We start from the raw sequence: 13,773 nt of genomic DNA on the forward strand, positions 1-13,773 counted from the left end.
AACGATGAACTCAAATCGTCCGACATTCAATTGAAACAGTAGTGTTGGCTGCATTTGTAACCAAACGTGGCCTTCGACTGTGTGGGGCCAAAATCAAAAACCTATGCGTCATGTTCGTCGATTTCGACTATAAAACGAGTCAAACGAAACGAATTGGTATCAAACAAAGCTCACAGCTTCAACTAGTCACAACTAGCCAACAAAAAACAACCAACAAAACTATCAACATGAAATTCGTAAGTGAAAAGGTGGTGCTGCTTCTTTGGCCGATCCTAACCACCAACGAATCCTTATCCTCCATCCCTTAGTTCGCCGTCTGCTTCTTCGCTGTTGTGGCTGTCGCCGCTGCCAAGCCTGGAATATTGGCTGCTGCTCCTCTGGCCTACACTGCTCCAGCTGTGGTTGGCAGTGCCGCCTATGTGGCTCCCTATGCCTCCAGCTTCAACGCTCACCAGGTAGCCCACAGTGCTGCCTTCCCAGCTGCATACACCGCCCTGATTGCCGCTCCTCTGGCCGCCGCTGCTTACACTGCTCCAGTTGCTGCCTACTCTGCATACTCCGCTCCTCTGGCCGCAGCTTACACTTCTCCCTTGGCTTACTCTGCTCCTTTCACTGCTGCCTACACTGCTCCCATTGCCCCTTATGCCGCCGCTGCTCCCATCGCTGCTGCCGCTTACACCGCACCTATTGCAGCTGCCGCTCCCGTCCTCCTGAAGAAGTAAACAATAAAAACATTGATATTGTTGTTAAGCTTTGACCATGAAAATAAAAATCAATTTGTTAAACCAAGAATTTAAATTTTATGGACATAATTAAGATTTTTATGAAAAACTGAAAACATTGCGATCACCAGTTTGCTATTCTCTGAACCCAGTTTATCAAAAGCGGTTAGGGTTATAGGCTTGCCAAAATCAGATCAACTTGAATAATGCTTTTTAACCCAATACTTACAAATTAATACTACATAATATTCCTAATCTGAAAGCGACACTTTTCCACTCAATTTTCTAGTTTACTATTAATTCTAGAGAATGAATTAATATTTGTGTTGTTCTCAACAAGACTGCTCAAAAAATATTTGCGAGGTCTCAATTCCAATGGGCTTAAATAAAATAATGCAAAGGGTGCAATTATAATTACTAGAAACGAAATCTTGTCATAAGAATTCCATACCTACATATACGGTTGGTTAAGTATAGTGAAATCTATTTGGAAAGAAGCAAATTAACGTTTGAATTTTCAGTGTAAAGTAAATTTTTCCTATTTTCCGTATATGTGTTTATTTCTGTTCGGCTATCTCTTAGAAACTCTATTCGGCAATATTCTAGTTTGAGAACACATCTAATAATGATTGATTATTGATTAAAGATTTCAATATAATGATACGGACAACTGATTTTGGTAGTCTTATTGTTTTGAAGTACTAAGTTTGATGAATTCGGATTATTTTTTTACTTTCAAGGTTATATTAATTTTGAAATTAATTTGAGAGTTTAATGATATAGTTGTTCGATTTGGGTGCCACTGACAGTCCCCAGAAACCAGAAGAAAGGCAGTGAGCAAAATGTTAGTAAACCAAATCACCACGAATTGTCCAAGTGTCGAACCAACGGCGATGTTGGCTGCATTTGTAAACGCGGCCTTCGCACTCTCGAGGCCCAATTGGATTTGTATGCGTCATGTCCGTCGATTTCGACTATAAAACGAGTCAAACGAAACGAATTGGTATCAAACAGAGCTCACAGCTTCAACTAGTCACAACTAGCCAATAAAAAAACAACCAACAAAACTATCAACATGAAATTCGTAAGTGAAAAGGTGTTGCTCCTTCATAGGCGGATCCTAACCACCAACGAATCCTTATCCTCCATCCCTTAGTTCGCCGTCTGCTTCTTCGCTGTTGTGGCTGTCGCCGCTGCCAAGCCTGGAATATTGGCTGCTGCTCCTCTGGCCTACACTGCTCCAGCTGTCGTAGGTAGTGCCGCCTATGTGGCTCCCTATGCCTCCAGCTTCAACGCTCATCAGGTAGCCCACAGTGCTGCCTTCCCAGCTGCCTACACCGCCCCGATTGCCGCTCCTCTGGCCGCCGCTGCCTACACTGCTCCAGTTGCTGCCTACTCTGCTCCTTTGGCTGCTGCTGCCTACTCCGCTCCTCTGACCGCTGCTTACACTTCTCCCTTGGCTTATTCTGCTCCTTTGACCGCTGCCTACACAGCACCCTTCGCTGCTGCCGCTTACGGCGCTCCCATTGCTCCATTGGCCGCCCCTGCACCTGTGATCCTGAAGAAGTAAGCATCAGCAACCAACTCTTGTCCCGTGACCGTGTAAATAAGTTTTTTTTTTTTTTATACTATTAAAGACCACTAAATGAAAAATTTAAATCCAACATTTTTTTATTTGCTGTTTATAAATTAGTATTTGAGTTGATTTCTGTCATTCTTTTCCCTTTTCAACAAAAAATCTTATATAATGAGGTTTAGATGAAGGGAAAAGTAATGTAACATGAAATCAGCAGGCTTTGTGTTGTAGACCGTCCATTTATTATAAATTGGACAATATTAATTAATAAATGTTATATTTTACAAAGAAACAAAGCGAAGGAATAAGAGAAAAAACATAGGAAATGGAAAAGTAAAAGAAAAAGGAAATACAAGACTTAAATCTCACTAATTAGAAATATCGAGTGCAGGTTTAAGTTGGTCCCTTTCCCATAAAAAGGTGCCACTCGCATCCACACACACACACACCCCACTCATATATACACACACACACACACCCACAGACATTGGCAAGACTCACACTTGAAAAAGTGTTGAAGCGTGAATTTTGCTTAAAAATGCCAATTACGCGAATTTAACATGGCGATGGAGACGAAAAGAAAGGAATGTACAAGGATCAGGAGGCGGAGAAGAAGAAACGGGAAGGATGGTAGGGATGAATGTGTGTCCATATGGAGGATGGATGGATGTATTGTATGCACATGGTGAGAGCCAAATGGTGGTAGCTGAATTGTTGCCTCTGCATCCCCGGGACTTGCCATTTCCATCTCTCTCTCTCTCTCTTTGCCTCTTTCTCAAGTGTTTGCCATGTGACTCTGCATACAAAGCAGCCTATTTTTGGGGGAGGCGTATCTGTCCTGTCGTATCCGCCTACTAAATGCACAATCATGTTGCATAGCCTTCCAACCGCAGGCAACAAATATATTTGTTTTCACACTTGACTTTGATGGGCTAGGCAGAGAGAACATGAGGGGCGACAGTTTCTTATGATTCTCTCGTCTCGTCGCATTCAAAGGGACGCCTTTCATTGTCAAGTTTGTCTCGATACATACATAGATACATATATATATATACATATATTGGTTAATCCGCCTAAAAGCTTTGATGCCAACAGTTAACAGTTTCAAGTGCAGTGCTCAAAAATTCTCAATGGACCCGCAAGGCAAAAAGAAAAGCATTATATCAAAGAGTTTGGGTTCCACTTCCTTCTCCCCCTCTTCGCACACACACACACACCATGCCCAATCCTCTGGGGTACATGTACCTTCTAAGTGGCAGCAAGTAATTAAAAAAATATATATACCTATATATATATATTCACATATATATGTATATTTAAAAATGAAAAAAAAAAAAGACCGCACAAGAAATTTTCACAAAAAGGCGCAAAAATTGCGCTTCGTTTGACTGGGACCAAAGCTTAGGGGACAAGGACCTCAAAACCAACACTAAAGCCAAAGGACAAAAAGATCGACTAAGCTATACCTAAGCGGGTAAATCAACAAAGACAAATCGGATAGAAAATTAAGATTTATGGCCTTCTCTGGTTTTCTCCCTGTTCCATATTATCGGAAATTTGAAGGCAACTCGTCTAATGCTACTTTAAATATTTTAAGTTGGTCAACTGATGGCATAATTGAATCACTTAGGTTTCTAAATAAACTTAATCTCCTACTTTTCAATTTGATCTCTCAATATACCCGTAATAACTAATTGGATGGACTTGGAGTAGAGTAGAAAACAAAACACAAAATTTGCAGACGGCAGAAAAAGGGAACTTTGAACAAGTTGCGTGAAATATGCGGCACTTTTGCTTTTTTTTTCTATACCATCCTGTTCACCCCTCTCCACCTGTGGTCCATGCCTCCCCCCCAAGAGTATTGTTCGCCCCCTTTCCTTCAGGTTGGAGTTTATTGCCACAATAAAGGCGCAACTTACTTGTTCTGACTTTGGCTCATGGTCGGTCGCTCGCTCGGTCGGTCGGTCGGTGATGGAGACGAACAAGATGAAGAGGAGACGAAGGAAGAGGATGAGAAGGAGGCAAGCAGGAGCAGCTGTGCGTGCGCGTTAATGCGTCGTTTAAGTGCCGTAAAACGTGAAAGGCACACATGACACCCCCCACAACCCGCCTACCCACTGCGAATTCCATTCCCATCCATCCTATGAGGTCTATTAAAAATTGCGTTTTGAATTTGTCTCAAAATGTTTGCGACATTTGGCAGCAAAGGTTCCCTTTTTGTGAATTTAAGTGGTTTCCAGAAATTATTTATAAGGACATGCCTCCATACCATACATACATATGTATATGTACATATGTATGCACAAAAGAAACCAGGGAATGGAATGGGTAGGAAATTGAGTAAAGATTGTTGCTAACGTTACCGTTCAGGATTCCCCTGAATCCTAACCTTTAGGCGTGTGGCACAAATGATTGCTTTCAGTTTATTAAAATTTGAAATTGAAGCCATTTAAAATGGATGAATGAAGCATTGGTTTGATTTCACAAGAAGAGGTGGCCCAGCCTCTGCATCGTTCTTCATTTTCCTTTTTCTGTTCAACACAATACAATGGATTACAGAAATTTTGGCAATTTTACTTACAGAATAGAAATCTGTCAATTCTGTTGTATCACATCGAACATGGAAAAATACATATACATATGTATGTACACGGATTCCGAAAATAGTAACATGGAATAAACAAAGAAGTTTCCATCGGACGATATGTAGATTTAAGTTGGAAAGTTCTCTAAGGCTTAACCATCCAATTTGGGTTGGGCTTAATGATCTATTAAATATGATAATTGGTTAAAATACTTCAAGTTAAATATCTGAATTAGATCACTTTGGTGGGCTTTAAAAAATTAATTTAATTTTCAACTCTCATTTAGCCACTCCTAAGGGTGAGTTTTACTCGTAATTCCTAAAAACTTTTTCTGGATTTGAAGGAGCGTACATAATTGGTTTATGGCCTCTCTGCTTCGTCTTGGGAAGCCGCCGTCGCAATTTCAATTTGCCTTGTGCACACACACACACCAACACACACACATAAACACACACAAAAGTCTAATCAAATTACTCAAAGCTCAAGTGCCCCCAGCACGTGCCAAGTGTGTGCGTGTACAACAATGAATTGGCCTACTAAACCAAGTAGTCCAAGTCGTTCAAGCCGAGCCGTCCAAGTCTCAATCTCAAAGTGTCCAAGTTTCGAACGAAACGACGATGTTGACTGCATTTGTAAGCGCGGCCTTCGAACTGTGCGAGTGTGTGTTTAGCTGTGTGTGTGTGGAGGCCCAATTGGATTCGTATGCGTCATGTCCATCGATTTCGACTATAAAACGAAGACAGTGAAACGAACCGTTATCAAACAAAGCTCACAGTTTCAACTAGTCACAACTAGCCAACAAAAAAAAACAACCAACAAAACTATCAACATGAAATTCGTAAGTGAAAAGGTGTTGCTCCTTTCTAGGCGGATCCTAACCACCAACGAATCCTTATCCTCCATCCCTTAGTTCGCCGTCTGCTTCTTCGCTGTTGTGGCTGTCGCCGCTGCCAAGCCTGGAATATTGGCTGCTGCTCCTCTGGCCTACACTGCTCCAGCTGTCGTAGGTAGTGCCGCCTATGTGGCTCCCTATGCCTCCAGCTTCAACGCTCACCAGGTAGCCCACAGTGCTGCCTTCCCAGCTGCATACACCGCCCCGATTGCCGCTCCTCTGGCCGCCGCTGCTTACACTGCTCCAGTTGCTGCCTACTCTGCATACTCCGCTCCTCTGGCCGCAGCTTACACTTCTCCCCTGGCTTACTCTGCTCCATTGACCGCTGCCTACACTGCTCCCATTGCCCGTTATGCTGCCGCTGCTCCCATCGCTGCTGCCGCTGCTCCCATCGCTGCTGCCGCTTACACCGCACCCATTGCAGCTGCTCCATTGGCCGCTGCTGCTCCCGTCCTCCTGAAGAAGTAAACAACGATCAGAAACATGTGATCATATATTGCCCCTTGACTGTGTGTAAATAAATTTTTTGTTTTCATATTTAAAAAATCAAACGGAAAAAGATTATTTATTTAACTAAATAATATGACAGAGCTTAAACTGCCGTTGAGTTCGAAAATGTTCGTAGGACTAATGGAGTTACAATGTGGAAAGCTTGCCAAATGTTGCGAATCTGTTTCCAAACTTGATCATCTTTCTGCTCTACCTTGACGTCCAGATACAACAAAAGTGAAACATTTGGTAGACTGAGACGCGCTTCACTTTTGAAAAGTTTACTTTACTTTTCATATTTTTTTTTGCTAAATAGATATGACAGAACCAATTCAAAACATGTACAACAACAACACGTACAACCGGGAAAAGATGGAAGAATCCAACTTAGCTTACCAAAAAAGTTTTCAGCTTGACGCAGTTTTATTGAATAAAAAGGTCATTAAATTTGGACGCTATCTGTAGCGAGAACTTGTGAAAATGGGGACAAAACCCCTTGGCACCGTAACCACCGATGCTAAAGCCATCGCCACCCCGCCACCAATCCCTCTTTGGCCACCGTCTCCGCCCCTCTCTGCCAGCCTGAAAGTCGTCTTCTATACATTGGATTTTACTAGCCTTTTCCGCTTACGTAGGAAAAGTTTACAACTACTTGGCGTTTACTACCTGAAGATGGAGCACAACGACAAGCATAGAGGAAAGAATAGTGACGACAGGGGGAGTCGGGACAGCGGGGAGGGGTTGGGAGCTGATAGAGGTTGAAATGGAGCGGCGGTGCAGGCTAAGGCAGGGAAAGAGGTAAAAGAGATGATGCCAAAGTTATGATAAGCAGCAACAGGACGAGCGAAGGAGCAGCAGAAGGAGCTCTTCAGGCTTTCAACGCGCAGGACAAAGTCAAGCAGAAAACTTCACTGCCGCTGGAAATGGAGAAAAACGCAGGAAACGCTGAAAGGAAGCATATTTCATATACAGCAAAAGAAAGAAGGAAAAAAAACTGCAAAAAAAAAAACAGAAAAGAAAACGAACGACTACAAGGGGCAGCAATAACAGGAGGGGCAAGAAAAAGGGAGAAGAAATCCTTTTAAATGGAAAGTTTAATCCAAGGCAAAAGCAAAAACTCGCTCAGGGAGATGCCTCGATTTCGATAAGAGAGTTGAGGAACCATTACAAAATTTGTTCGCCGAGCAAAAGCGCATTGAGGCAAGCACCCGAAACTTAGTCTGGCATAAACCTGGCCAAGTCCATTTTTGGGTTAACTAACTCACCAAAAAACAAAAAGGCCCCAAAAGAAAGCTTGTAAAGAAAGAATACTTAGGCACTTATTAGAGGGGGGAAAAAAAAAACAAAAAGTAGTACAAAATGTTGGCTTAATCAATAGCTTGTGAAACTATTTAAATGACCAGCATAGTATAGTAACGAATTGACAACCAAATCTTTTTGTCTGCCGGGCAAAAGCAATAAAATTGAGTAAATAAAATTTGTATTCACTTTATATAATTTTGACGATTTTTCAAATCAAATATACACCCCAAACGTAAGGGGGAGAGAAAAAGAGGGGCACACACACACACACACAACCCACAACATACATATATGAATGAAGTACATACATACATATATATGTTAGATTCCCTTTCGACATATACACAATCATGTGCAAACGTGTTCTTCAAATGGATTACATGAATAAAAGATTTAAACACGTCAGGTAAATCAGTAGCGGGTTACCAAGATACACATACACACACACACAACCTGTGTGTGATATCGTCTCATTTCCATTCCTCCGCCCCCTGCTACAGACACCATCCCTGAAGAGGTTCATGTAAAAATATTCACAGGTGTAAGCAAAAAAAAAAAAAAAAAAAACACAAACACGTACGTCTGTATAGGTGCCAAAGCAAACACCAATCTATTGATTTTGCTTTATTTGTTGTTATTCATAAATGTTGTTTTTTTTTTTATTATTTACTACAGATGCTTAAATTGGAATCAATATAATCAAAATTTAAATTGGATTTCAATTGAACTGATTCTGCCGCTCCTTGCGAATAGCCAAATAACTGCACACAGTGGAGCAAATTACCTAATTTTCGTTGTGAAATTTCACAACAATTCGTTGCCTATCGATTGCTAATGATAAGTTTGATGGTTAAAACTTACCGTGTGCCAAGTTTTGGCCACTTGACTGCTCCGATTTCTTAATTTGCCACAATTTTAGGGGTAAAAAACAAATGCTTAATTTGTTATAAAAGCTTTTTATTCACATTAACTTGAAAAAAAAAGAGAACAAAAAATGTTTCACAGAAGCACAAAGACACATACACAGGAATGCAAATTCCCACACACATACACACACAAATATATATATATACGAATAGTTGTTAATAAGCTACAGTTTAGTAATTGAAAACACTATTAATTATTGCCGGTTATCGAACAGATTCAACGTCTCAAGTATGTGTAATACGGATATGTGGCATAGGCACCATAAACAGGTGTATACGTATACGCCGCATAGGCCGGCGAACTGAAATATCCGGGATAATAGGTTGACGGAGCTGTCGCTGCATACCATCCACTTCCTGCCACTGGTGTTGTAACTAATAGCTGCGGCTTGCCATTGCTTAGAACCGCAAGCAAAGTGAGCTGAGTTAAAAAAAAAAAGAGTTGAATGTTGAATTCTCAATGTGAAAATCCTTAATCCTTGTTTTGTTTTCTTTTGTGTATTCTTACCACTAGCAATTTGAGTAACATAATGTCGGGAATATTTTGCTGCTGCTGCTGCTTATCGTGTGAAATTCAAAATTTGATTGACAAAATGATCAAGCAATTCAATCATATTTATAGCTTCGCCTTCACTTGACGTCAGCGAAAGGTAGAAAGAGAGACATACATAGAGGGAGACAATCATGAGAATTTATTAAACCATTAATATGGTTATACATCGAGAGGTAGAGCTCAACAAGCTATGGTTTGCATAAATTATAATGTAAATTGCTATTTCAAATTGTTAAAAACACAAGAAAATTAAATAATTCGATATGTCAAATAGGCAGCACTTGCTATACTCTATAAATTGGAAACTAACCATAGAAAATATGGATATATATGAGCTAAGTTAAGGCTTGTTTTTTGGTGAATAGAATAACTCGTCTGCTTCCGGCGCTTTTCCCTTTCATTTGTTTGCCATATTTAATAAACATTTCCTCTTGCATCACAAAGTCATCAAGAAATTCTCGTTAAGTGTTTTTATACACTTATTTTTTGTTGCTAGAATTGGATCTGTCATTGGATTACACACAACTTGGCCCTCTAGCTGCCAGCCCTGCTCCTGCCTCTGTCTCTGCTAACTCTTCACCCATCCACACCCACACAGGCACACAAACACACACACACTTAAGCGTTCTTCAATGCCGCCTGTTGCGCGGCATTTTGCCTCTATGCATAAAATATTTGCGTTTATTTAGACGTTGTAAAAATTATAATTATGTGTTCGTGCTTGGCATACACATATGTTATATGGAATGGGACCTCCCTCCTTCCACAAAAGCAAAAGGCAATGCCAAACCAGACCATATTTTGCGATCAATTCTATTAGATAAGACAGAGACTGAGAAAAAGAGACACCGAGAGAGACTGTGAGATAGAGAGGGAGCTCATAGGGTGATGCCTTGGTTTTAACAACAAAAATTTGCAAACTGTGCAAACAATCTGAAAGAGATAAAACGAGACAAGAGAAAAGGAGAAATACACACCAAGTAGAGAGAGAGGGAGAGAGAGAGAAAGAGTTTGGGCAACATGTTTCGCAAGCCATAAATAATTAATTAATGCAGAGTGAGAAGTGTTCTATGCAAATGTTCATATATAGACCATAAATTTAACTCAACCAAAAGCTGATGAAGCCATCAGTATATATGTGTAGATATATACTTCCATACAACTACATCTCATGTACTTACGTACATACATATATAATATTTGTATGTGTATGCACATTTCGCTTGACTGCATTGTTGGTTAGTTGGCAAGTTCACTGACCACCACTGACCACCGCCACCACCAACATCGTCATCATCATCATCATCGTCATCACTTGTTCTTCGAGTAGCAGTTCGGGAGAACTAGTGCTTGACCACGCCCTGACTATTCTGGCAACAACTCGCGCGGAACTACTTACTTACGAGGAGTATACAAGTAAGTGCCTTATAGCGACAGTTTTTGTTTCGCTACTAATTTTCAGTTTGCTTACAAAAAAAAAAAAACATAAAACAAAACAGCAACAAAACAACAAAAAACAACACATAATAAAATGGCGGCGGCTACTCTCGACCAGCAGCTGGCAGTCAGTTTTTTATTTTTGTGGACCTTTTGTTGTTGCAAGATACTCTGTAAATAATTGTGCCTCAGCATGGAGCATATCCTCCAGAAAATCAGTGATAGAGTTTTTCCATTTATTACTGAGAATTACCTCATGATTACTCACTGAAAAGTTGATTCAATGATCATGCATTTATCAAATATAGTAAATTGAGAAAAATTTCAAATATTCTGCAAAACCCTTAAAAACTCTTAACTTTGGTCTTTACTTCCATCGGGGATAATTGTGGATTTTTGAAATATTTATTTAATATCTTTTTACCAGGATACTTTCCAATTTCATCTGGCAACTTCTACTTGCCGCCAACTGACTGTGTCTCAAACAAATTTACAGTGTTGCATAATTAGAAAAAAATAAGAGAAAAAACACAGGGAGAGAGAGAGAGAAGGCAGTAAGGCTACCTGTTTACCAGTCGTAGTAGATTGTTTGTTTGTTTTCCATCATCGTCCATCCAACTGCTCCCTGGCCACATGGCTCCCATTAACTCTTTCCAAAGAACTCTTTGGAGTTTATTGCGCACGTATTTGTGTTTGTTTGTTTTTATTTTATTTTGTCAGTTTGTAATTTAATAACGAGTACAATTTAAATTAATTAATGAGTAGCAAGCAGCGAAGCAACAACAACAACAACTACTACTACTCCCAAAGGTGTGAGACAGAGAGGGGAGGGAGTAGCAAACAGAACAAAAACAACAACTTGACAACAAAAACTGAAATTGAAATTCGATAGTAAACTGCCATTGAATTGAATTTAAGTTTGCAGTCTTAGTTGGTGCTCCTTCTGCTAATGCTGCTGCTGCTGTTGACATGCCAACGAATGCAAATCCTTGGCCAATTGAAGATACTTATCCTCCAAATGGGTTAGCATCTGCTGCAATTGGACACCATTCACACGGCCAGCACATTCCTGGGCACACAGTTGCTTCAGCTGTTGCAGATGGGACATACGTTCAAGGATTAGTTCCTTACGACCGTTAAGAACTTGATTTAACAAACTCAATGCCTCCGCCGCTTTGGGCAGACTCTGATTGAGCATAATGCGGCGATAGGAGCGCCAGGCATGCTCTTGACTATGCTGCAGTGTGTGGCAATACCACTTGTGGGTCGCTCTCTCCAATCCCCTATCGATGGCACGCCAACGCCATTGACCCAAACCCAAGCCGGTGAGCCCGAAACAGGTGGCAAAGAAGCCCAATCGTTGAGGTAATCCATGCCAGCGCTGCAAACGTTTCATAGCCCGATGGGCACCAATTAGGAATCCCTGTGTACGCTGTTTTCCCTTCATCTCATCGCAATGGCTGCTTCGCTGCTGCTGCTTTAAACTGCCATCCAAATTGTAGTATTTAAGGCAACTTTTACGCAACTCCCTATTGCGTTTCCTTAGACGATTAAGTCCCTCAGTTTGATGGGAGTTCCATTCCTGATGCATTACAATTTGCAGAGGTATTGAAGTTACTCTTTCCTTTGCCCTAGTGGTTGTAGTCTGTGTCTGAATCTGGGTCTTCCTCTGGTTCTGAGTTTCTATTTCTGCCTCAGGCTTGCTCTCTGCTGCATCGCTCATTTCGGGGGGTTTAGGGTGCTTAGGATGCTGATCCTGCAAACTTGTTTGGCTTCTTGTTATCATCTCGGCCATTTTATCGAAACAAACTTTTAGGCTACGCACTGCCTGAGGTCTGGACTCCAATGAATTGGAACTTTCTGTGTGCCCACTAGTGGTAGTAGATATCCCGACAGTTGCTTCATTTGCAACATCACCGCCCGACTGTGGATTTTCTTCGTAATTTGTAATTTCACTTGTTGTTGGAATTTTCTCGTCACTTTCATAGTTTCCACTCGATTGGCACTGCTGCTGCTGCAGTTCATTTTCCATTGCTAGCTCGTAATTTTCAATTCTATCTCTAACAGATTTCAGTTTCTCTTCTTGGGCCGCCAATTGCTTGAGTCGCTGCTCTTTTAGATCTGGGTCTGATTTATAGCATCGATGCGAATTGTAGGTATTGTCTTTGCTATGTTTTTCTATATCTCGGTTGCTGGTTGGCTCCATCTCTGAGATTTCGGCTAATTCTTCAATAGGTTGTAGCGTACGCGTCTTGCTCCATTTTCTGCCACGTGAATAATCCTTGCTCCTTGGCCTGGCATCTTGAGGTTGTAGTTCGTTATTAACTGGATGCCTTAGGGCATACCTTATCACACTCTCTAGCGATGGCTCCACATTGTTTTTTGTATGACGACGGAGGTTTTCATTAGTCACAGTTAAATAGGCATAACTGTCTAGAATGACATTCAAATCCTTATCCAAATTTGCGATATCGACAAATGGATCACGTAAATATCCAAATTCCTTTAAATGGCCATACATGAGAATCATCAGACTATTCCTGGCCAATTTCTGCTCCTTGGGCACTGTACTAAATACCCGTAACCATTTGGCGATGACAATCTGATCCGAGGGGCAGGCATTACGTCTGTGAGTCCTTTTATATCTCCTCAGCTGCGATTGATAATGTTGGTCCAAAAGCTTTTCACCTGGCTCCTTCTCCATTTTAAATTTTACATTTAGTACATAGAATTTATTATTTTTTCCGATTTGATGTCTCTGACGGATGACAGTTTTTGGAATTTTTAAAGTAAATATATATATGTATATGGAGATATGCACATACATACATACATATGTATGTACATATATCAAGTTATAAGTCTAAGATTACCATGTTGGGGGAGGCGTCGTTTCTATCTTAAACGTTTTACATGGGAGTAGAAAGGATCCCGTCAAGAGGCCCATTCAAGACAAAGTGTTGCGGTTGCCTTGCCACGTAAATTTTCATTAGCAGAGAAGCGCGTATAAATTAGGAAAATGAAGCAGCCACATAGCGGCGGGGGGCGGAGGCGGAGGCGGCATCGGTGGCTGTGGCAAGGGGTTTATGGAATAGAATGGTATGAGAGAATACGGACAGGTCTCTGGCACTTGAGTGCTCTTACTCAGCTCAGTTCACCTCGCCTCGCCTCATCTCATCTCATTTGATTCACGCCGAGTGAAGTCAGAGCTTAACCACAGCGGCAACAAGAACGTAAAGGAGTAGTAGGTGCTGCTGCTGCGGCTTGTGGTGAGCTCTCTGGGCTTTACGG

General features: G+C 41.1%; 5 protein-coding genes across 5 annotated transcripts; 3 read left to right on the forward strand and 2 right to left on the reverse strand.

Annotated features, from left to right (window-relative positions):
* The first annotated feature begins 175 nt into the window (after window positions 1–175).
* On the forward strand, window positions 176–722 carry LOC124460716 (pupal cuticle protein C1B-like). Its single transcript, XM_047012181.1, has 2 exons — window positions 176–236; window positions 309–722. Exons 1-2 carry the CDS (start codon window positions 228–230, stop codon window positions 720–722), a joined length of 423 nt encoding a protein of 140 aa, XP_046868137.1. The 5' UTR covers window positions 176–227.
* A 1,075-nt stretch (window positions 723–1,797) lies between these two features.
* Window positions 1,798–2,353, forward strand: LOC6639469 (pupal cuticle protein C1B). The gene is made up of 2 exons (XM_002061745.3): window positions 1,798–1,806; window positions 1,879–2,353. The coding sequence occupies exons 1-2, from the start codon at window positions 1,798–1,800 to the stop codon at window positions 2,290–2,292; spliced, it is 423 nt and encodes a 140-aa protein (XP_002061781.1). The 3' UTR covers window positions 2,293–2,353.
* Window positions 2,354–5,530: 3,177 nt separating this feature from the next.
* LOC6639468 (cuticle protein 12.5) lies at window positions 5,531–6,278 on the forward strand. The gene is made up of 2 exons (XM_023180103.2): window positions 5,531–5,721; window positions 5,794–6,278. Exons 1-2 carry the CDS (start codon window positions 5,593–5,595, stop codon window positions 6,241–6,243), a joined length of 579 nt encoding a protein of 192 aa, XP_023035871.2. The 5' UTR covers window positions 5,531–5,592; the 3' UTR covers window positions 6,244–6,278.
* A 2,224-nt stretch (window positions 6,279–8,502) lies between these two features.
* On the reverse strand, window positions 8,503–9,067 carry LOC26529348. The gene is made up of 2 exons (XM_015179152.3): window positions 9,001–9,067; window positions 8,503–8,913 (listed from the first exon to the last, which is right to left on the reverse strand). The coding sequence occupies exons 1-2, from the start codon at window positions 9,019–9,021 to the stop codon at window positions 8,710–8,712; spliced, it is 225 nt and encodes a 74-aa protein (XP_015034638.1). The 5' UTR covers window positions 9,022–9,067; the 3' UTR covers window positions 8,503–8,709.
* A 2,171-nt stretch (window positions 9,068–11,238) lies between these two features.
* Window positions 11,239–13,750, reverse strand: LOC6639467. The gene is made up of 3 exons (XM_002061743.3): window positions 13,627–13,750; window positions 13,356–13,552; window positions 11,239–13,240 (listed from the first exon to the last, which is right to left on the reverse strand). The coding sequence occupies exons 2-3, from the start codon at window positions 13,356–13,358 to the stop codon at window positions 11,429–11,431; spliced, it is 1,815 nt and encodes a 604-aa protein (XP_002061779.2). The 5' UTR covers window positions 13,359–13,552; window positions 13,627–13,750; the 3' UTR covers window positions 11,239–11,428.
* Between the last annotated feature and the right edge of the window lie 23 nt (window positions 13,751–13,773).

The sequence above is a fragment of the Drosophila willistoni genome (assembly GCF_018902025.1).
Source record: "Drosophila willistoni isolate 14030-0811.24 chromosome XR unlocalized genomic scaffold, UCI_dwil_1.1 Seg144, whole genome shotgun sequence".
NCBI classification, from domain to species: Eukaryota; Metazoa; Arthropoda; class Insecta; order Diptera; family Drosophilidae; genus Drosophila; species Drosophila willistoni.